This window comes from Macaca mulatta, chromosome 19 (genome assembly GCF_049350105.2).
Source record: "Macaca mulatta isolate MMU2019108-1 chromosome 19, T2T-MMU8v2.0, whole genome shotgun sequence".
NCBI lineage: Eukaryota > Metazoa > Chordata > Mammalia > Primates > Cercopithecidae > Macaca > Macaca mulatta.
Genome location: NC_133424.1, coordinates 1,553,542 through 1,574,733, shown reverse-complemented (window position 1 = coordinate 1,574,733; position 21,192 = coordinate 1,553,542). Strand labels below are relative to the sequence as shown.

General features: G+C 57.7%; 1 protein-coding gene and 1 long non-coding RNA gene across 8 annotated transcripts; one reads left to right on the top strand and one right to left on the bottom strand.

Annotated features, from left to right (window-relative positions):
- Positions 1-3,289: 3,289 nt before the first annotated feature.
- Positions 3,290-3,737, bottom strand: LOC144336952 (uncharacterized). Its single transcript, XR_013409417.1, has 2 exons — positions 3,605-3,737; positions 3,290-3,434 (listed from the first exon to the last, which is right to left on the bottom strand). It is a non-coding gene; the product is annotated as an uncharacterized LOC144336952 (long non-coding RNA).
- Positions 3,738-3,919: 182 nt separating this feature from the next.
- On the top strand, positions 3,920-20,926 carry R3HDM4 (R3H domain containing 4). Of its 7 annotated transcripts, XM_077976201.1 has the most exons (9): positions 3,920-4,055; positions 6,755-6,885; positions 14,633-14,787; positions 15,218-15,342; positions 15,826-15,949; positions 16,983-17,068; positions 17,442-17,527; positions 17,633-17,688; positions 19,880-20,926. In XM_077976201.1, the coding sequence occupies exons 2-9, from the start codon at positions 6,878-6,880 to the stop codon at positions 19,981-19,983; spliced, it is 744 nt and encodes a 247-aa protein (XP_077832327.1). In that variant the 5' UTR covers positions 3,920-4,055; positions 6,755-6,877; the 3' UTR covers positions 19,984-20,926.
- Positions 20,927-21,192: the final 266 nt, after the last annotated feature.

Below are 21,192 nucleotides of genomic sequence, written 5' to 3'. Positions count from 1 at the left end.
TCCTGCCTCAGCCTCCCAAGTAGCTGGGACCACAGGCGCCCGCCACCACGCCTTGCTAATTTTTTGTATTTTTAGTAGAGACGGGGTTTCACCGTGTTAGCTAGGATGATCTCGATCTCCTGACATCGTGATTCACCCGCCTCGGCCTCCCAAAGTGCTGGGATGACAGGTGTGAGCCACCGCGCCCGGCCTATTATTATCAATGAGAGAGGGTGTCCCTGTTGCCAGGCTGGTGTGCAGTGGCACACTCTCGGCTCAAAGCAACCTCTGCCTCCCAGCTCAAGTGATTCTCCTGCCTCAACCTCCCAAGTAGCTGGGACTATAGGCGTGCACCACCATGCCCAGCTAATTTTTGTACTTTTAGTAGAGACCCCGTCTCACCATGTTGGCCAGGATGGTCTCTCTCTCTTGACCTCAAATAATTCATCCGCCTCGGCCTCCCAAAGTGCTGGGATTACAGATGTAAGTCACCGAGCCCAGACTATTATTATTATTCTTGAGACAGGGTCTCCCTCTGTCACCCAGGTTGGAGTGCAGTGGTGTGATCACAGCTCACTGCAGACTCCACCTCCCGGGTTGAAGCAATCCTCCCACCTCAGCCTCCTAAGTAGATGGGACCACTTAGGAGTTGCTGACGAGATGATGCATGATGATGACAGTCATGCATCACTATGTCCAGCTATTATTATTATTATTATTATTATTATTACAGACAGAATTTCGCTCTTTTTGCCCCGGCTGGAGTGCAATGCCACAATCTCAGCTCACTGCAACCTCTGCCTCCTGGGTTCAAGCAATTCTCCTGCCTCAGCCTCCCAAGTAGCTGGGATTACAGGCACCTGCCACCATGCCCAGCTAATTTTTTGTATTTTTAGTAGAGATGGGGTTTCACCATGTTGGCCAGACTGGTCTCGATCTCCTGAGCGCAGGTGATCCACCCACTTCGGCCTCCCAAAGTGCTGGGATTACAGGCGTGAGCCACCGCGCCCGGCCCAGCTAATTTATTTTTAAATTTTTTTGTAGAGACGGGATCTCACCAGGTTGCCCAGGCTTGTCTTGAACTCCTGAGCTCAAGCAGTCCTTCTGCCTCAGCCTCCCAAAGTGCTGGGATGACAAGTATGAGCCACCCAGCCCCGTCAGCACAACCTTGACCCCATTATCCCACAGCTGGAAGTATACTTCAAGATGATATCCAGGAGGTCCCCTCGAAGTCCATCCTGCAACAGATTTCCAAGATGTTTGGTCATCATGGAGTAACACACAGCAAAGAAAAAGTTGCTGCCATTTGCGTAAAAAAGACTAAAAAGGGAGAAAAGAAATGAATAGGCCAGGCGCAGTGGCTCATGCTTGTAATTCACGTTGGGAGGCCGATGCAGGTGGATCACTTGAGGTCAGGAGTTGGAGATCAGCCTGGCCAACATGGTGAAACCTGGTCTCTACTAAAAATACAAAAATTGGCCAGGCGCAGTGGCTCACGCCTGTAATCCCAGCACTTTGGGAGGCTGAGACGGGCGGATCACGAGGTCAGAAGATCGAGACCATCCTGGCTAACATGGTGAAACCCTGTCTCTACTAAAAATACAAAAAAGAAAAACTAGCCGGGCGTAGTGGCGGCGCCTGTAGTCCCAGCTACTCGGGAGGCTGAGGCAGGAGAATGGGCTGAACCCGGGAGACAGAGCTTGCAGTGAGCCGAGATCCGGCCATTGCACTCCAGCCTGGGCAACTGAGCAAGACTCTGTCTCCAAAAAAACCCAAAAAAACAAAAAAAAACAAAAATTACCCGGGCTTGGTGGCAGGCGCTTGTAATCCCAGCTACTTGGGAGACTGAGGCAGGAGAATCACTTGAGCCCAGGAGGTGGAGGTTGCAGTGAACTGAGATTGTGTAACTGTAGGCTGGGTGACAGAGCAAGACTATCTCCAAAAAAAGAAGAAAGAAGGAGGAGGAGGAGGAAGAAGAAGAAGAAGAAGAGGAAGAAGACCACGACGATGACAGAGGGAAGAAGGAAGAAGAAGGAAGAGGAGGAGGAGGGGGAGGAGGAAGAAGGGAAGGAGAAGGAGAAGAAGGAGTAGAAGGAGAAGGAGATGACACAGGCAGGACAGGCCCCTGGAGGGAAGCCCCGGAATCCAGACTGGGAGGAAGGCCCAGGCTAAGTCTCTGGAGTTGCCTCCCTCGCTCTGGAATAAATGTTCAGGTCCATTCTTTGAGCACCTACCCTTACCCTGTGCCTGATGGATGGGGAAACCACTCATTCCCGATGCCCAGCTCCCCTGCCAGTCGCTCCGGGTACATCTCCCCATTGTCCTCTTTCACCTCTTTGCACATTTGTCTATAGGAATCTCACAGTATGCGCTCTTTTGGGTCCATCCATAGTTTCTCCTCCTTTTCTTTTTTTTTTTTTTTTTGAGACGGAGTCTTGCTCTGTCGCCCAGGCTGGAGTGCAGTGGCCAGATCTCAGCTCACTGCAAGCTCCGCCTCCCGGGTTTACGCCATTCTCCTGCCTCAGCCTCCGGAGTAGCTGGAACTACAGGCGCCCGCCACCTCGCCCGGCTAGTTTTTTGTATTTTTTTAGTAGAGACGGGGTTTCACCGTGTTAGCCAGGATGGTCTTGATCTTGTGACCTCGTGATCCGCCCATCTCGGCCTCCCAAAGTGCTGGGATTACAGGCTTGAGCCACCGCGCCCGGCCTCTCCTCCTTTTCTTTATCCTCCTTACTCTTTATTTGTAAAGTAATCAGGTCTTTCATCCTGTGCAATTTATTTATCTTTCTCTTTTTTTGGCGGGGGGAGGGAGTTTCGCTCTTGTTGCCCAGGCTGGAGTGCAGTGGCACGATCTGGGCTAATTTTTTGTATTTTTTTTAGTAGAGACAGGGTTTCACAGTGTTAGCCAGGATGGTCTCGATCTTCTGACCCCGTGATTCGTCTGCCTTGGACTTCCAAAGTGCTGGAATTACAGTCGTGAGCCATCGTGCCAGCCTTTTTCATTTTTTATTTTTATTTTTTTGAGACAGAGTCTCACTCTGTTGCCTGGGCTGGAGTGCAGTGGAGCAGCTCCCTGCAACCTCTGCCTCCCAAGTTCAAGCGATTCTTGTGCCTCAGCCTCCAGAGTAGCTGGGACTACGGATGCGCACCACCATGCCCAGCTGATTTTTGCATTTTTAGTAGAGATGGGATTTTGCCACGTTGGCCAGGCTGGTCTCAAACTCCTGACCTCAAGTGATCCACTGGCTTTGGCCTCTCAAAGTGCTGGGATTACAGGTGTGAGCCACTGTGCCTGGCCTCCCTGTTGCTCTTTCTTTCTTTCTTTTTATTTTAAAGATGGGTTTTCATCATGTTGCCCAAGCTGGTCTCAGACACCTGGACTCAAGTGATCTACCGGCCTTGGCCTCCCAAAGTGCTGGGGTTACAGGCGTGAGCCCTCACGTCGGCCACCAGGCCTAATTTTAGAGAAGAGTAAACTGAGGCTAAGCGGGGGAAGGGGTTGCCCAGCCGAGGCTCCAGGACTGGGAGGGGCAGGTGGAAGAAGGCTCGGACAGTGTTGATTTCCGCTATCCTCTGCCACCAAAAGGGACGTCCCCTCCCTCGCCACTACCCAGGCCTCAGTTACCCTGTCCGTGTCTCCTCGCCTCCCTGGGCTGGATTCCTGGCTCAGTCCGCAGCCCAGGTTCGGGACGCAGGTGTTGTGGTTGAGTTTTCGACTCCTCGCCTAGGTGTCCGTCCCCCCCGGAGCTAGATTTCTGGGTGTAGGGATCGTGGCCGGGCCCCACCTCCCGCCTCAGTCTCCCTGTGCGTCCCCCCAGGGGCTGGATCCCCTTCCCGCGCGCCTGGGTTTCCGCGTTCGTTCCCGGCAGCCGGGAGGTGGGTGCCCCCGCCCCGCCGCGCAGCCCCAGGCCCCGCCCCTGCCCGCCTCCGGGCGCCCGTCACTTCCTGCACGGCCCGGTGAAGGCCCTGCCGGGCGGCGGCGGCAGTAGCAACAGCGTGCGAGTTATGGTCGCGCTGGAGAACCCCGAGTGCGGCCCCGAGGCGGCGGAGGGCACCGCGGGCGGGCGGCGGCTGCTGTGAGCGCGGGCGGTCGGGGCGCGGCGGGTGCAGTGGGGCTGGGATCCCTTCCCTGCGATCCTCTCCCCCGCCTCCCCTCCCTCCCATTCCTTCCCCTCGTTCCCCTTCCGGGGCTTCCCGCTGTGGACCCCCAGGCTGGGGCGGGGGTCTTCATTGTTACCCAGCGGGGACACCCTCCTGGCGTGCCGGGGGCTTGCTGGGGGAGGGGATCCGGGTCCGCGTGCCCACTTACCAGTTCCGCCCCCCACTCCCTGGTCCACCTCCCCAAGTCCCGGGTCCGCCCCCCCACTCCCCTGGTCCGCGACCCCACTCCCGAGTCCGCCCCCCCACTCCCCGGTCCGCCCCCTGACCCCCCAGGTCCTCCCCCCAACTCCCCGGTCCGTGCCCCCACTCCCCGGGTCCGCCGCCCCCCCGCTCCTCGGGTCCGTGCCGCCCACTCCCGGGTCCGCCCCCCCACTACCCGGGTCCATGCCCCCCACTACACTGGTCTGCTCCCCCACTCCCCGGGTCCGGCCCCCCACTCCCCGAGTCCACCCCCCCACGACTCCCCGGTCCCTGACCCCAATCCAGGGTCCATCCCCCCACTCCCCGGGTCCGCGCCCCCACTCCCCGGGTCTGCCCCCCTCACTCCCCTGATCCACGCCCTCACTCCCAGGTCCGTCCCCCGACTCCCCGATCAGCCCGAGGTGCCAGCAACGGCCCCTATCCGCGGGTCGGGGTTCACCCATGCGCTCCAGCCTGGTCCCAGCCCCACTTGCCCTCTGGGCTTGTCTGCGCCCCCTGCCTTTCCGGGCAGACCCGGCTCCTTGTTCTCCTTTGGGTAAATCCCCACAACCCTTGTGGGTTAAAACCTGGCGAGCAGGAGCCCGTTCGTCCATCCTTTGGGGGGACCTGGAAGCGGGGCTGTCTGTGCGGGGGTCACCCGTGTGTCACCCCGGCCCGCACAGGGACCCGGGGACCCAGGGTGCACCCCTGGGGTCCGCGTTGGTGGGGGGCGAGGAGGCAGCGCGTGTTGTGTTCCTGCCTCCTCCGTGTGCAGAGGGCGCCACCTGGGCAGGTTAACGCTCCCGTGCCTCAGTTTCCCCTTCTGTAAAATGGGATAGTAAGTGGGGCCTCTTCTCCGAGTGGTGGGGGTTACAGAGCTAGCACTGGGGCAGGCCCAGCAAATGGGAGTGTCCATGGTCTCATTACTAATTATCGTTAATGTTTTATTCGTTATATTAGTAGTAATAATATTTTGAGACAGAGGCTTGCTCTGTCGCCCAGGCTGGAGTGCAGTGGGGCAGTCTCAGCTCACTGCAACCTCCACCTCCCGGGTTCAAGTGATTCTCGTGCCTCAGCCTCCTGAGTAGCTGGGACTATAGGCGCCCGCCACCGCACCCAGCTAATTGTTGCATTTTTAGTAGAAACGGGGTTTCATCATGTTGGCCAGGATGGTCTTGATCTCCTGACCTCATGATCTGCCTGCCTGGGCTTCCCAAAGTTCTTGGATTACAGGCGTGAGCCATGGCGCCCGACCTTTAGTATTATTTGTATTTATTTATTTATTTGTTTGTTTGTTTGTTTTTTGAGCCAGAGTCTCGCTCTGTCGCCCGAACTGGAGTGCAGTGGTGCAATTTCGGCTTACTGCAAGCTCTGCCTCCCGGGTTCTCGCCATTCTCCTGCCTCAGCCTCCCGAGTAGCTGGGACTGCAGCCGCCCGCCACCACACCCGGCGAATTTTTTTGTATTTTTAGTAGAGACGGGGTTTCACCGTGTTAGCCAGGATGGTCTTGATCTCTTGACCTCATGATCTGCCCACTTTGGCCTCTTAAAGTGCTGGGATTACAGGCGTGAGCCACTGCACCCGGCCTAGTATTACTGGTGATAGGTGATAGAGTATTATCTCACTCTGTCACCCAGGCTGGAGTGCAGTGGTTTGATCACCGCTCACTGCATCCTTCACCTTCGAGCTCAGGCGATCCTCCTGCCCCAGCCTCCCGAGTAGCTAGGACCACAGGTGTGCACCACCATGCCTGGCTTTTTTTTTTTTTTTTTTTTTTTTTTTTTTTATACGGAGTTTCGCTCTTGTTGCCCAGGCTGGAGTGCGATGGCGCAATCTCGGCCCACTGCAACCTCCACCTCCTGGGTTCAAGCAATTCTCCTCCCTCAGCCTCCCTAGTAGCTGGGATTACAGGCATGTACCACCACACCCAGCTATTTCTCCATGTTGGTCAGGCTGGTCTTGAACTCCCGACCTCAGGTGATCCACCTGCCTCAGCCTCCCAAAGTGCTGGGATTACAGGCATGAGCCACAGCACCCACGTAATGTCTCTTCCAACGTGGCCTTGAACCACCTGGAGTGGGCATTTACCCTCAAAATGGGCTCTTCCTGTGTCTTCTGTTTTTTTGGGGGGTGGGTCTTATTCTGTCGCCCAGGCTGGAGCGCAGTGGCACGATCTCCGCTCACCGCAGCCTTTGCCTCTCAGGTTCAAGGGATTCTCCTGCCTCACCCTCCTGAGTAGCTGGGATTACAGGCATGTGCCACCATACCCAGCTAATTTTAGCAGCGACAAGGTTTCACTGCGTTGGCCAGGCTGGTCTCAAACTCCTGACCTCAGGTGATCCACCTGCCTTGGCCTCCTAAAGCGCTGGGATTATAGCCCAGGTGTAGTGACTGTTGTGTAACTATGTAAATACACTCATGTTTCCGCTCTCAGCCCTCAGTAGCTGGGTGTTTACCTGCCAGCTGTGTCCTGGTGGGGAGTTGGAGACTGCTGGGGACCGCCCCAGTCGGCCCCACCCCAGGCTGAGTCACCTCCACCCTGAGCCCTGACTTCCTGATGGACAAGTGGGTTCCTCTCTTGCTCTCTCTTGTGGGTTCCCGGGGGAGGGGCCAGTGCTGGGAAAGGTGTTTTTTGCCCAAGGGACTGAGGGCAAAAAAAAAAAAAGTTGCCCTCTCAAAATCTGCAAGGAGTAGAATTGGGAGTGACCAGGAGGCCTGTTCCCCCAAACTCCAGCAGCTCCTCGGCTCGGGCTGCCTCCCACTCCGTGGACACACATCCTCGAGCCTTCAGGGTCCAGGAAGCCTCAGATACTCCCGCCGGGTCCTCAGTTTCCCCGTCTGTAAAGTGGTCTTGTCGAGTGGCGTGGGAAACAGAGGAAGCAGCCCTCGGGAAGTGTATCGACAGAAGTCTAGTTATTCATTCAACAAACAACAGTGAGCGCCTCTGCGGGCTGGGCACAGGCGGGGACGGGGGTGGAGGGGGAACCCCGTCTTGTTCTGTGGGCCCAGTGAACCAGTGATTAAGGAGCAAAGAAGTAAACAGGCTGGGGCCTGTTGGTTTCCAGAGCTTCCTGGTGAGGCTGATTGGGTGAGGTGGGGGGCGGGGCCGTTCCTGGGGGTGGTAAACACAGAACCGAGGATGGAATAAGCAGGTGCATCGGGCAGAGACCGGGGCTCCCTGAGTTTGGGGCATTGTGCGGAGGGGCCTGTCGCTGGGCGTGGGATTTTTTATTTTTGAGACAGTCTCATTCTGTCGCCCAGGCTGGAGTGCAGTGGCACCATCTCGGCTCACTGCAGACTTCACCTCCTGGGTTCAAGTGATTCTCCTGCCTCAGTCTCCCGAGTAGCTGGGACCACAGGCACCCACCACCACGGCCGGATAATTTCGTGTGTGTGTGTGTATTTTTAGTAGAGACAGGGGTTTCACCATGTTGGCCAGGCTGGTCTTGAACTCTTGGCCTCGAGTGATCCACCCGTCTCAGCCTCCCGAAGTGCTGGGATTAGAAGTGTGAACCACGGCACCTGGCCAGGCATGGGGGTTTTGCTGTGGTCTGCCTGTTCCTTCCATTCCTGGAGGGGCGTGTTGGTGACTCCCAGTCCCCACTGTCTACCCCAGAGGCCAGATGTTTTCTTGTTTTTGTTTGTTTTCTTGAGACAGAGTCTTGCTCTGTTGCCCAGGCTGGAGTGCAGTGGTGCGATCTCAGCTTGCTGCAACCTCCACCTCCCAGGTTCAAGTGATTCTCCTGCCTCAGCCTCCCAAGTAGTAGGGACTACAGGCGCCCGCCACCACTCCTCGCTAATTTTTTTTTTTTTTTTTGAGTTGGAGTCTCGCTCTGTCGCCCAGGCTGGAGTGCAGTGGCACCATCTCGGCTCACTGCAAGCTCCACCTCCCGAGTTCATGCCATTCTCCTGCCTCAGCCTCCCGAGTAGCTGGGACTACAGGCGCCGCCACTGCGCCCGGCTAATTTTTTGTATTTTTAGTAGAGACGAGATTTCACCGTGTTAGCCAGGATAGTCTCGATTTCCTGATCTCGTGATCTGCCTGCCTTGGCCTCCCAAAGTGCTGGGATTACAGGCGTGAGCCACCGCGCCTGGCAATTTTTGTATTTTTAGAAGAGACAGGGTTTCACTATGTTGGCCAGGATGGTCTTCATCTCTTGACCGCATAATCCACCCGCCTCGGCCTCCCAAAGTGCTGGGATGACAAGCTTGAAGATGTTTCTTAATTTCCTGCTGGAAACTGGTTGAAGTCAGCCATCTCCATCCAATGGTGGGACTCGATTTCCAGTGCTCAGTTCAGTGCTAGAGGCCCAGGGGAGGGTGCTGAGCCCTCAGATACCAACTGAAACGGGAGCAGGCCCTTGTGGTGCAATGCTAGGCCTAGGGGCAGCCAGGCCTGGCCCTGGGATGCTGGGCAGCCATGGGCTGTGCTGGAGCAGGGGAAGGACAACGCAGGTCTTTGGGGGCCTGGAGGAGAGGTCTGTGGGGCTTTGGTATGAGGGGCGGTGAGGGAAGCAGGGTGGGTAACTCTGGGGTTCTGGGTCAGACCCAGGTTCACATCCGGCTCCTTGCATTGTCTGGATGGTGACGGGGGACGGCCCTGCCTCTCCAAGCCTCAGATGCTTCATCTGTAACATGGGGTGATACCGGGCCCCTTGCTGGGAGGGCTTGAGCTATGTCACCGAGCCCCGCCCCCTCTGACTTCCCCGAGGGCTCCCCTCGGATGTGACTTCTGTTATCGGCCCTGTCCAGCTGCTGGGGTGGAGATGTAGGCCCCGGGGCCTCGTAGGGGGGCTGTTGGTGAATCGGGGGCATGGGACGGAGTGCTCCGGCCTCAGAGAGGCAGCTGCAGGCTGATCCAGCTTCAGAGACGCTGGCTCCACATGGCCCTGTGTTCCCATCAAGTGCCTGTTGGCTGCTGTGCTCTGTGCTGAGGACATAGTCCACCACCTCCTTCTCCAGCTGCCCTGTTTGCAGCAATGGGAGCTTGGGCAGTGACTTTGTGCCTCGGTTTACAAATCTGTAGAATGGTAGCCAGGCGTGGTGGCTCACGCCTGTAATCCCAGCACTTTGGGAGGCTGAGACAGGCGGATCACCAGGTCAGGAGTTCGAGACCAGCCTGGCCAACATGGTGAAACCCCGTCTCTACTAAAAATAAAAAATCAACTGGGCGTGGTGGTGGGCAGCTATAATCCCAGCTACTCAGGAGGCTGAGGCAGGAGACTCGGTTGAACCAGGGAGGTGGAGGTTGCAGTGAGCCGAGATTGTACCACTGCACTGTATTTTAGTTTCACCTTGTTAGCCAGGCTGGTCTTGAACTCCTGACCTCAGGTGATCCGCCCGCCTCAGCCTCCCAAAGTGCTGGGATTACGGGCATGAGCCACCATGACTACTGGTCCACTCTGCAACCTTTAACCTCAGCCCCCTCTCAAAAAGTGGGAACAAGCTGGTCTGGGAGAGGTACTCAGAGCCAAAAGGGCCTGGGATGAATTCCCCTCATCTCAGCTGCCACTTGCTTGTTTTCCTCATATGATGGGGAACTCACCCCTCAGCCATGCCACACTGCTGTTGATCATAACAGTGTCCCTGGACTGATTATTTTCCCCACTTTGGGCTCATTTAGTAGAGACTCATTTAGTAAATAGTCTCTACTAAAAATACAAAAATTAGCCGGGCGTGGTGGTGGGCGCCTGTAGTCCCAGCTACTTGGGACGCTGAGGGAGAGTGGCATGAACCTGGGAGGCGGAACTTGCAGTGAGCCGAGGTCGCACCACTGCACTCCAGCCTGGGCGACAGAGCGAGACTCCATCTCAAAAAAAGGTTTCAGGATGAAGCTTCGTAGCCGGGGTTCACACTCAGGGCTGAGATTCCAGGACCTGCACTAACACCATAGCCTGGGGAGGAGGCGGTTTCTGAGTTTCCAGGCTTGCCTGGGCTAGTGAGTTCTAATCACCTGGTCCAGGGTCGAAGCCTGCAGGTCCCTACTGGTGGGTACTTGTGCATATGTGAGATTTTGTTCTGATGAGTTTTCGTAGATTTTTGCCGCAGTCTGTGGAGACTGTGCTGTTTACCTGCCTGTCCCCTTCCCACTTCAGACAGCCCTGGGTCTGCTCAGCTTGCTAACTTTTTTTTTTTTTTTTGAGACAGAGTCTTACTCTGTCTCTCATGCTGGAGTGCAATGGCACAATCTCAGCTCTCTGCAACCTCCACCTCCTGGGTTCAAGTGATTCTCCTGCCTCAGCCTCCCGAGTAGCTAGGATTACAGTGCCTGCCACCATGCCTGGCTAAATGTTTTTCTTTTTGAGACGGAGTTTCACTCTTGTTGCCCAGGCCGGAGTGCAATGGCATGATCTTGGCTCGCTGTAACCTCCGTCTCCCGGGTTCAAGCGATTCTCTCCTGCCTCAGCCGCCCGAATAGCTGGGATTACAGGCATGCGCCACCACGCCCGGCTAGTTTTTGTATTTTTAGTAGAGATGGGGTGTCTTCATGTTGGTCAGGCTGGTTTCGAACTCCCTACCTCAGGAGATCCGCACCCCCCTCAGCTTCCCAAAGTATTGGGATTACAGGCGTGAGCCACTGTGCCCAGCCTACTTTTTTTTTTTTTTGAGACCAATTCTGGCTCTGTTGACCAGGCTGGAGTGCGGTGGCATAGTCTTGGCTCACTGCAACCTCTGCTTCCCAGGTTCAAGCGATTCTCCGGCCTCAACCTCTTGCGTAACTGGAATTACAGGTGTGTGCCACCACGTCCGGCTCGTTTTTGTATTTTTAGTAGAGGTGGGGTTTCACCATGTTGGCCAGGGTGGTCTCGAACTCCTGACCTCAACTGATCCACCCGCCCCGGCCTCCCAAAGTGCTGGGAACACAGGCGTGAGCCACCAAGCCCAGCCAATCAGCTTGTGTACTTTTTTTTTTTTTTTGAGATGGAGTCTCGCTCTGTCCCCCAGGCTGGAGTGCAGTGGCCAGATCCCAGCTCACTGCAAGCTCCGCCTCCCGGGTTCACACCATTCTCCTGCCTCAGCCTCCCGAGTAGCTGGGACTACAGGTGCCCGCCACCTCACCTGGCTAGTTTTTTGTATTTTTTAATAGAGACGGGGTTTCACCATGTTAGCCAGGATGGTCTCGATCTCCTGATCTTGTGATCCACCCGTCTCGGCCTCCCAAAGTGCTGGGAACACAGGCATGAGCCACCACGCCTGGCCAATCAGCTCGTGTACTTTTGATTGAGATGTAACAGCTGGTCTGTAAAGTGCCTAGACTTAAGGCTTGAGGACTCTTTACATGCGTGTGGACCCTGGCAAGCACTGGTCTCATTTCTGACCCCCTTGACTGCATTTTTTTTTTTTTTTTTTTTTTTTTTTTTTGAGACAGAGTCTTGCTCTGTCACCCAGGCTGGAGTGCAGTGGTGTGATCTCGGCTTACCGCAGCCTCCACCTCCTGGGCTCAAGTGATGCTCCCGCCTCAGCGTCCTTGAGTAGCGGGGACCACTGTGTTGCCCAGGCTGGTCTTGAACTCCTGGCCTCAAGCTATCCTTCCTCTTTGGCTTCCCAAAGCTCTGGGATTACAGGCGTGAGCCACTGCGCCCGGCTTCCCTCAAGTGAATCTTGTCTCAACTGGCCTGGAGTTTCCAAGCGTTTTCCAGTCTTTTGGGGGTTGCAGGGGTGGGGTGGGTCACTTTTAATTTTTGTGTTGGGAACTCTGGATGCTATTAGGGATTTTGGACTGTGGGCTCCCTTGGAATCACGGAATTTTATTAAGGATTGATTTGGTGGTTATTTTTTAAGTGTCTCCTGTGTACCAGGCATGGCTGTGAGTGCCGGGGGTGGGGGTTACGGCCAGCCAGCAAACCCAGGCCACCTGTGCAAAGGTCGGAGGAGGGACTGGAAATCGTGATTTGGAAGCAGCAGCAGCCAGGAGGTGCCTCTGTGGGGTTGGAACAGAATGTGCTTCGGGCGGGGTGGAGTTAGGAGATAAGGGTGGAGCCGATCCTGGAACCCCCAGACCCTGGAGTCCATGGCCAGCCCTGTGGTATGGGGGTTTCTGAGCTCAGTGGCGCTCTGCGGCCCACGGTCTGGGGCTTGACCAAGCAAGCGTTACGGTTTTTCGTTTGTTTGTTTTTTGAGATGGAGCCTCGCTCTGTCGCCCAGGCTGGAGTGCAGTGGCCGAATCTCAGCTCACTGCAAGCTCCGCCTCCCAGGTTCACGCCATTCTCCTGCCTCAGCCTCCCATGTAGCTGGGACTACAGGCGCCCACCACCTCGCCCGGCTAATCTTTTTGTATTTTTAGATGAGATGAAGTTTCACCGTGTTAGCCAGGATGGTCTCGATCTCCTGACCTCGCGATCCGCCCCCCTCGGCCTCCCAAAGTGCTGGGATTACAGGCGTGAGCCACCGCACCCGTCCTGTTTGTTTTGGGACACGGTCTTGCTCTGTTGTCCAGGCTGGAGTGCGGTATTGCAGTCACAGCTCACTGCAGCCTCAAACTGCCCAGGCTCAAGGGATCCACCCACCTTGGGCTCTTAAAGTGCTGGGATTACATGAGTCCCTGTGCCCGGCCTGTGTTTTTCCTTGCCAGAAAAGTCCCCATCCAAGAGCCCCTCCCCCAGCCCGCTTCCCAGGTGCCGGGTGGCTGCTGTGCTCGCCTACCTCGCCCCCCGCCCCCCCCCAACCACCGCCCGCTTCCCAGGTGGCTGCCTAATCCCCCCACGCTGAGTGGCTGGGCCCTTGGATCCTCCGCGGGAGGTCCAGCTGTGACAGCTAATCCATCTCCACAATTAATGCCATTTGCTCTGGCCAGGCCGATTAGCTCTGGGGGGGCCGCTCCAGCCCCCCTCTCATCCTGGCCCTGGGGACGGGGGACATTAAGGGAGAGGTGGGGGGGCCCAGGCATCACCTGAGCTTCTGGGGCTGTTTTCTGGCTCCTCTTCTGCTGGGGGTGGGGGATGCGGATAAAATCAAGTGTCTTGACTGTGTTTCTGAAGGAGGCAGTTCACATTCCAAAGGCTGTGGGCCTTGCTGGCTTAGACCCAACACCTCGCACACTGGGGTCACCGGTGGACGGCAGCTTTTCTTGGTCATTTACCTGCTGCGTGACTTTGGGCGAGTGCCTTCACTTTTCTGAGCCTCAGTTTACTAATCTGTCATCACAGGTTTTTTTGTTTTCTTTTGTTTTGTTTGGATACAGGGTCTCACTCTGTCGCCCAGGCTGGAGTACAGTGGCGTGATCTCAGCTCACGGCAACCTCTGCCTCCTGAGTTCAAGCGATTCTCTCACCTCAGCCTCCTGAGTAAGCTGAGATTACAGACGCGCGCCACCACCCCTGGTTAATTTTTGTATTTTTTTGGTAGAGACGGGGTTTCACCGTGTTGGCCAGGCTGGTCTGGAACTCCTGACCTCAAGTGATCCGCCCACCTCGGCCTCCCAAAGTGCTGGGATTCCAGGCATGAGCCAATGTGCCTGACCAAATTTTTTTTTTTTTTTTTTTTGGGGACAGAGTCTTGCTCTGTTGCCCAGGCTGGAGTGCAGTGGTGCCATAACGCCAAACTCGACCTCCTGGACTTAAGTGATCCTCCTGCCTCAGGCCCGAGTAGCTGGGACTACAGGCATGTACCAGCACACTGGTTAATTTTTTTTTTTTTTTTTTTTTTTTGAGACAGAGTCTCGCTGTGTCGCCCAGGCTGGAGTGCAGTGGCCAGATCTCAGCTCACTGCAAGCTCTGCCTCCCGGGTTTTTACGCCATTCTCCTGCCTCAGCCTCCCGAGTAGCCGGGACTACAGGCGCCCGCCACCTCGCCCGGCTAGTTTTTTGTATTTTTTAGTAGAGACGGGGTTTCACCGTGTTAGCCAGGATGGTCTCGAACTCCTGACCTCGTGATCCGCCCGTCTCGGCCTCCCAAAGTGCTGGGATTACAGGCTTGAGCCACCGCGCCCGGCCTGGTTAATTTTTAAATTATTATTATTATTATTATTTTGTAGAGACAGAAAAAAAATAGTTTTATTTTTGTTCACAGTCTCGCTATGTTGCTCAGGCTGGTCTTGAACTCCTGAGCTCAAGCGATCCGCCGGCCTCAGCCTCCCACAGTGCTGGGATCACAGGCGTGAGCCACCCCACCTGACGCGTCACCACCATTGTATCTGCCTCCTGGGTGACATGAGGATGAAACAAAATAGGATTTTAAGGGCTCAGGACTCCACACACCGTAGGGGTGAGCTCTCCATCGCTGGGAGAAACTAAGCGGGCTATGGCTGTGGTAGGGCTCTTCTCGGAGATCCTGGCTGACCTTGACCCTGAGGACCACCCCTGCCCCGGCCCACAGGCCCCTGCCCGGCTGCCTGCCTGCCCTAGCCAGCTCCCAAGTGAAGAGACTCTCGGCTTCCAGGCGGAAACAGCACTTCATCAACCAAGCCGTGCGGAACTCAGACCTCGTGCCCAAGGCCAAGGGCCGGAAGAGCCTCCAGCGCCTGGAGAACAGTGAGCAGTGGTCGGGAGGCGCCTCCTGGGGGCTCCTGGGCCTTGTAGAATGGCGTGCGTGTTGGTGTTATCTGATACCCCTCCCATGAGCTGGGCCTGGGCAGGGCTGGGGACCCAAAGAGGTGTCAGCTGTAGGCCAGGGGACCGTATATAAATAGAGCCAGACACAGGTGCCCCCTGGACTCTTGGATCAGGGCTGGGTGGGAGGGCGCCCCGGACATTGGAGCTGGGGCTTTAAAGGATATGTAGGAGTTTGACAAGCCAGAACCTGGACTCTAGCTGGTTTCTGTACCTTCTGGGGAAGACAATTGGAGCATGGAGGTGGGGAGGCTGATATGATAGAGAGGGAGGAAGGCTAGTTATTGGGTCCCCATGGTGCCTGGAGGTCCCGAATGCCACCCCGGCCCAGACAGCATCTGTTTCCACCTAGCCCAGTACCTCCTGACCCTGCTGGAGACAGACGGGAGCCCACCTGGCCTGGACGATGGGGACTTGGCACCGCCTGCATCACCGGGCATCTTTGCTGAGGCCTGCAACAATGCCACCTACGTGGAGGTGCGGCCCCCGACCCCCTGGCTCCCTCCACGCGGGGACCCCGGCAGCTCATTGGTTCTCCTACGGCCAGGCCATCGCCTGTGCCCGTTCCCCCTCCAGGAGCACCCGCCCACTTCTGGTCTCCTAATGAAGGCCCCTCTGTCTCCTTCGGGGTCCCCAGATCAGGCGAGAATCCCCACCCCACCCCTGGAACCTTCGAGCTCCTGGATTCATCTGCCCAACACGTTTGGGAACCCTCCATCGATTGTGAGAGCGTTTCACCTCAATCCCCCCCAGCCCGAGACAGCTGGGCCCATTCCGGCTCCTCGCTTCCCTGCGCTCAGCTCAGGGCCCAACACAAGCATTAGCCCCTCAGTGGACAGAGGTGACCGCAGGAGCACGTCCACGTGCTTGGCGGCCTTCTGTGCCCATTTGCCCGGGGATGTCAGCCGTCAGCCCAGCTTGGTGTCTCCTAGCAAGCCTGCCTCCCTGCCTCTCTTCCAGGTCTGGAACGATTTCATGAACCGCTCCGGGGAGGAGCAGGAGCGGGTTCTTCGCTACCTGGAGGATGAGGGCAGGAGCAAGACGCGGAGGAGAGGCCCTGGCCGCGGGGAGGACCGCAGGAGAGGTGCGGCCAGGCTGGGGCGGTTGTGGGTGGGGCCATGACATGGATGGGGCGGGGCCTGGGGCAGGTAGGGCCGGGAGGGGGGCAGGATATGGATGGGGTGTGGGCGGGGCCTGGGGTGGTTTGGACCTAGGGTGTGGGTGGGGCCAGGGTACGGATGGGGGTGGGGCTTGGAGTGGGTGGGGCTGGGATGGGGGCAGGATACAGATGGGGTGTGGGTGGGGCCTGGGGTGGGTTGGACCTAGTGTGTGGGTGGGGCCAGGGTATGGATGGGGCAGTGCCTGGGGTGGGTGGGGCCGGGAGGGGGGCAGGATATGGATGGGGTGTGGGCGGGGCCTGGGGTGGTTTGGACCTAGGGTGTGGGTGGGGCCAGGGTATGGATGGGGGTGGGGCTTGGAGTGGGTGGGGCTGGGATGGGGGCAGGATACAGATGGGGTGTGGGTGGGGCCTGGGGTGAGTTGGACCTAGTGTGTGGGTGGGGCCAGGGTATGGATGGGGCGGTGCCTGGGGTGGGTGGGGCTGGGATGGGGGCAGGATACGGATGGGGTGTGGGCGGGGCCTGGGGTGGGTAGGCCCTAGTGTGTGGGTGGGGCCAGAGTATGGATAGGAACAGGGCAATGGGGTGCGAGGGGCCAGGATGGCGGGGGTAGGATATGGATAGGGTGGCACATGGGGTGGGTGTGGCCAGGATGCGGGGGCAGGATCTGGGTGGCAGTGGGTAGGGGTGGGGCCTGGAGATGGATGGGGGTGGGGCTGGCTGGCTTGTGTGGTCCTAGAATGGGTGGGGCCTCACGTATAGCTGGGGCAAACATACAAGTGAGGGTAGGGCCAGCTGGATGGGTTGGGGTCAGGGCCTCGTGTGGGTAGGGCCTGCTGGCTGTCTGCGTGGGGCCACAGTATCGGTGAAGGTGTGGTTTGGTGGACAGGAGAGGCCAAGGCACAGATGGGCGTGGTCTTCCTCGGGTGGGCGTGGTCTGGCAGGTGGGCAGGGCCAGAACGAGCGCCCCAAGACTGCCCCGTTCCCCGACTACTGCAGAGGACCCCGCCTATACGCCCCGTGAGTGCTTCCAGCGCATCAGCCGGCGTCTGCGAGCCGTCCTCAAGCGCAGCCGCATCCCCATGGTGAGTGCCGGAGTGCCGGGCCTTGCCTTTCTACCCGCGTGGTCTTTTTTGAAGGCCCCTTTCTCAGGCACAGGTTCTCACCCGGTGCAGGTCGTGTCAGGGGAAACAGGGCAGGATACAGGCAACCGGACCAGGGCGCTAGATAGGAGGGCGGGGGCAACGAAGGCGGGCACTGCGCGGTGTGTAGGAGTTCCCTCCGCAGAAGGCACAGGCAGGAGGTGGCATGGTGGCCTCAGAGACAGTTAAGCAGCCTCACGTGGTGGATCAGAGATCATATTCGAGCCCAGCACTGTGGTCTCCTGGGGGGCTTGGACCTCCCTGGCCCCCACCCGAAGGCCCCGCAGTGCCCTAACCACTGGACCACCCTCCCCAGGAAACGCTGGAGACCTGGGAGGAGCGGCTGCTTCGGTTCTTCTCCGTGTCCCCCCAGGCCGTGTACACAGCCATGCTGGACAACAGGTAAGGGGGCGTGGCCAGGTGGGCAGACCCTCCCAGGCTGCGGCCAGGTGGGCGGACACCCCACGCTGCGGCCCCTGCACGGCGCTCACTGCCCGTTTCCCACAGCTTTGAGAGGCTCCTGCTGCACGCCGTCTGCCAGTACATGGACCTCATCTCGGCCAGTAAGCGCCAGTGGCCCCCAAGACCCCAAGTTGGCCAGCAGCTCAACCTGGGAAAGTGGCCAGGGTCCCAGGGTCCTGGTTCCTCAGAGTGGGGCTTGGTGGGGAGGTGGGGAAGGGGGCTGGAGTGGGGATGCTGTGAACTCAAGGGTGGCAGTGGGACCCTGCCTTGAATTCACCAGAAGCTCCCTGCATATCTGGCCCCACGCAGGGGACTGCAGACACAAGCAGGCTGGTGGACGCAGACACCCCCCATCTACATCTTCGGGGCCTGGGGTGGGGGTGATGAAGCCTGGCTTTGAGGGACCTCACAGAGCCAGAGATAAGATGGGAGGGCACAGTGTCTGGAAGGTTTGCATTTAGTCCTGGGGCCTCCCCTATACCACACATGGGACCTCAGGCGAGATCCCCTACTGGCCCCTGGATTCCACTTTTCCAATGAGGGACGGTCTCAGAACTCACCCCCCTAGTGAGGGTCTGTGCAGGCGCCTGCTGGCCCCAGGCACCCCATCTGGTCCTGAGCCTTTCACACCTGTCTCTGCCACCCGCCTGGAGTTGCTGAGGTGACGGTTTCCATGGCAACCTGAGGATGCCTCCCCCTGTTCCCTCTGTGGGAGATGCATCCCCCATGCCTGCCTCTGTTCAGAACATCGGGCCTTGGCTGGGGGTGCGGGGCTTGGAGCTTGGTGGGTCCTGACGCAGAAGAGGAGGGGTCCCAGCAAGATGGGGAGTAGAGGATGGGGGTCCCAGGCAAAGGGGACTGCTGAGGTACGGAGCTCACATGGGACATGGCTTGTTTTTGTTGTTTGTGTTGGTTGGTTTTTTTGGTTTTTTTTTGAGACAGAGTCTCACTCTGTTGCCCAGGCTGGAGTGCAGTGGCGTGATCTTTGCCCACTGCAACCTCCACCTCTGGTTCAAGCAGTTCTCCTGCCTCAGCCTCCTGAGTGGCTGGGATCACAGGTGCACACCACCACGCCCGGCTAATTTTTTTTTTTTTTTTTTTTTGAGACGGAGTCTCGCTCTGTCGCCCGGGCTGGAGTGCAGTGGCCGGATCTCAGCTCACTGCAAGCTCCGCCTCCCGGGTTCACGCCATTCTCCTGCCTCAGCCTCCTGAGTAGCTGAGACTACAGGTGCCCGCCACCACACCCTGTTAGTTTTTTGTATTTTTTTAGTAGAGACGGGGTTTCACCGTGTTAGCCAGGATGGTCTCGATCTCCTGACCTCATGATCCGCCCGTCTCGGCCTCCCAAAGTGCTGGGATTACAGGCTTGAGCCACCGCGCCCGGACAATTTTGTATTTTTAGTAAAGACAGGGTTTCTTTTTTTTTTTTTTTTTTTTTTTTTAACAGAGTCTTGCTCTGTTGCCCAGGCTGGAGTGCAGTGGCGCAATCTCAGCTCATTGCAAGATCCGCTTCTCGGGTTCACGCCATTCTCCTGCCTCAGCCTCCCGAGTAGCTGGGACTACAGGCGCCCGCCACCACGCCCGGCTAGTTTTTTGTAGTTTTAGTAGAGATGGGGTTTCACCGTGTTGGCCAGGATGGTCTCGATCTCCTGACCTCGTGATCCGCCCTTCTCGGCCTCCCAAAGTGCTGGGATTACAGGCTTGAGCCACCGTGCCCGGCCCTAGAGACGGGGTTTCACCATGTTAGTCAGGCTGATCTCGAACTCCTGACCTCAGATGATCCATCTGCCTTGGCCTCCCACAGTGCTGGGATTACAGGTGTGAGCCACTGCGCCTAGCCAGGTCATTCATTTTTTTCAGTGAGGGGGAGATGGGGAAGGGGAGGCTGGTGGGAGCTGGACCACTCAGGGCCTGGGTGCCTCAAAGCCACCTCTGCAGGGCAGGGAGCCTGCGGGGAGGCCGCACACTCCGCCAGGCAGGCGTGTGAGTGGCCATATGGCCTCAGGCCCGGTGTTTTTCAGGGTCCTCATCCCCACAGTGGAATGAGTGACAGTGGAGAGTGAGATGGGCCCGATGAGAGCGGTCCTGTAGGGAGGCTTAGGTGTTCTTGTGAGTCAGGCTCCAGGACCCCGGGGGCTTGGGGCCAGCCAGGCCACAGTGACCAGCACACACCAGCTGGCGGTGACCTCCTGGGGAAGAAATGAGGGCGGAGGGCGGTCCGGGTCCGAGTCACCTCTACCTGCCTCGGCTCCCGAATTCCTCCCATTCTTGTCCCGTTGGTTTCTTCTGCAGGTGCCGACCTGGAGGGGAAGCGGCAGATGAAGGTCAGTAATCGGCACCTGGATTTCCTGCCTCCAGGGTTGCTCCTGTCCGCCTACCTGGAGCAGCACAGCTGATGGTGGCCCCGCGGAGACCCCGCCGCTGCCTCGCCCAGCCACCAAGCCCTCCGATACCTTCGGCTGAAATATCTTTCATATTTTTAGAATTGGTCCTTGGAAACCTTTTTCGCTTGGGGTGGTCTCTCTCACTCTGCCCCCTCCTCATGAAGCTCTTGGCAGTCAACAGACGCTGGCGGCTGGGGCTGCCCATGCCATCCCAGCTCCAAGCTTCCCGCTCTGGGACTTGTATTTGGGTGGAGAGACCTGATCTGGGCATGTTCTGTTTCTTCATCGTTTAGCTTTTCTGGCCCAGTCTGAAGCTCAAGTGAGGAGGGCGAGGCTGGGTTTTTATCACTTTTAATGAATTTGGTGTGATTTGTTGTAGATTTTTAAATTTCCCTTTTGGAGAGAAAAACCAAAAAAACTCGTCCCCACTGGTAAAGCATGGGTCTTGGTCCAAGCCCCTGCTCAGCCCCTCCCAGTTTTTAGCTTGAATGAGGGCGGGGTCTCTGGGACCCTGCCCCTCATGCCAGAAGCATCTTGTGTTGTGTGTGTGTGTGTGTGTGCGCGCACGTATGCCCTGAGACCCAGGACAGAAGCTGCAGTCCTAAGAGCTGGTTTTATCCTCGTCATTCTGCGTGCCCTCCCACACACCGCCTGTGCCAGGGCTCAGGGTTGCCTGCTTTATACGAGCCCCTCTCCTTTCCTCCCCTCCTTCATACTGGGGATCCAGGACTTCCAGCCAGAAGCCTCTGCCCTTGCACTACTTTGTCTGTCCCCCCGTCCCGTGCCCCCCGTCCCACAGCCTGGCACCTGCCTGATAGCTCCTGTGTCCCCATGCTGGTCCTCCTGGCCCAGGCTGCAGGAGCCAGCCTGGGGAGGCCTCCTACCCCCTCGCTGCGTGTGGGTAATTGTGTTTTGGGGGAAAGTGGGCAATTTAATAAATTTCTGGTGCTCTGGCCTCGGGGTGTGCGAGTTTTTCTTCGGGACAGGGCCGGGCGCTCAGTAGGTCCTGGCCACCAAGGGCTGCAGGTGCCTCCCTGGCTCCTCCGCCCTCGGATGCCTGGGTTCAAATCCCGTTTCTGCCACACGCCTGCTGTGTGACCTTGGGTGAGTGGCTCGTATGAGTGCCTTGGGGCCCCTGTAATGGAGGGTATCACACAGGGGGCTTGAAACGACAGAAGGCCAGCGAGTCGCTCACGCCTGTGATCCCAGCACCTTGGAAGA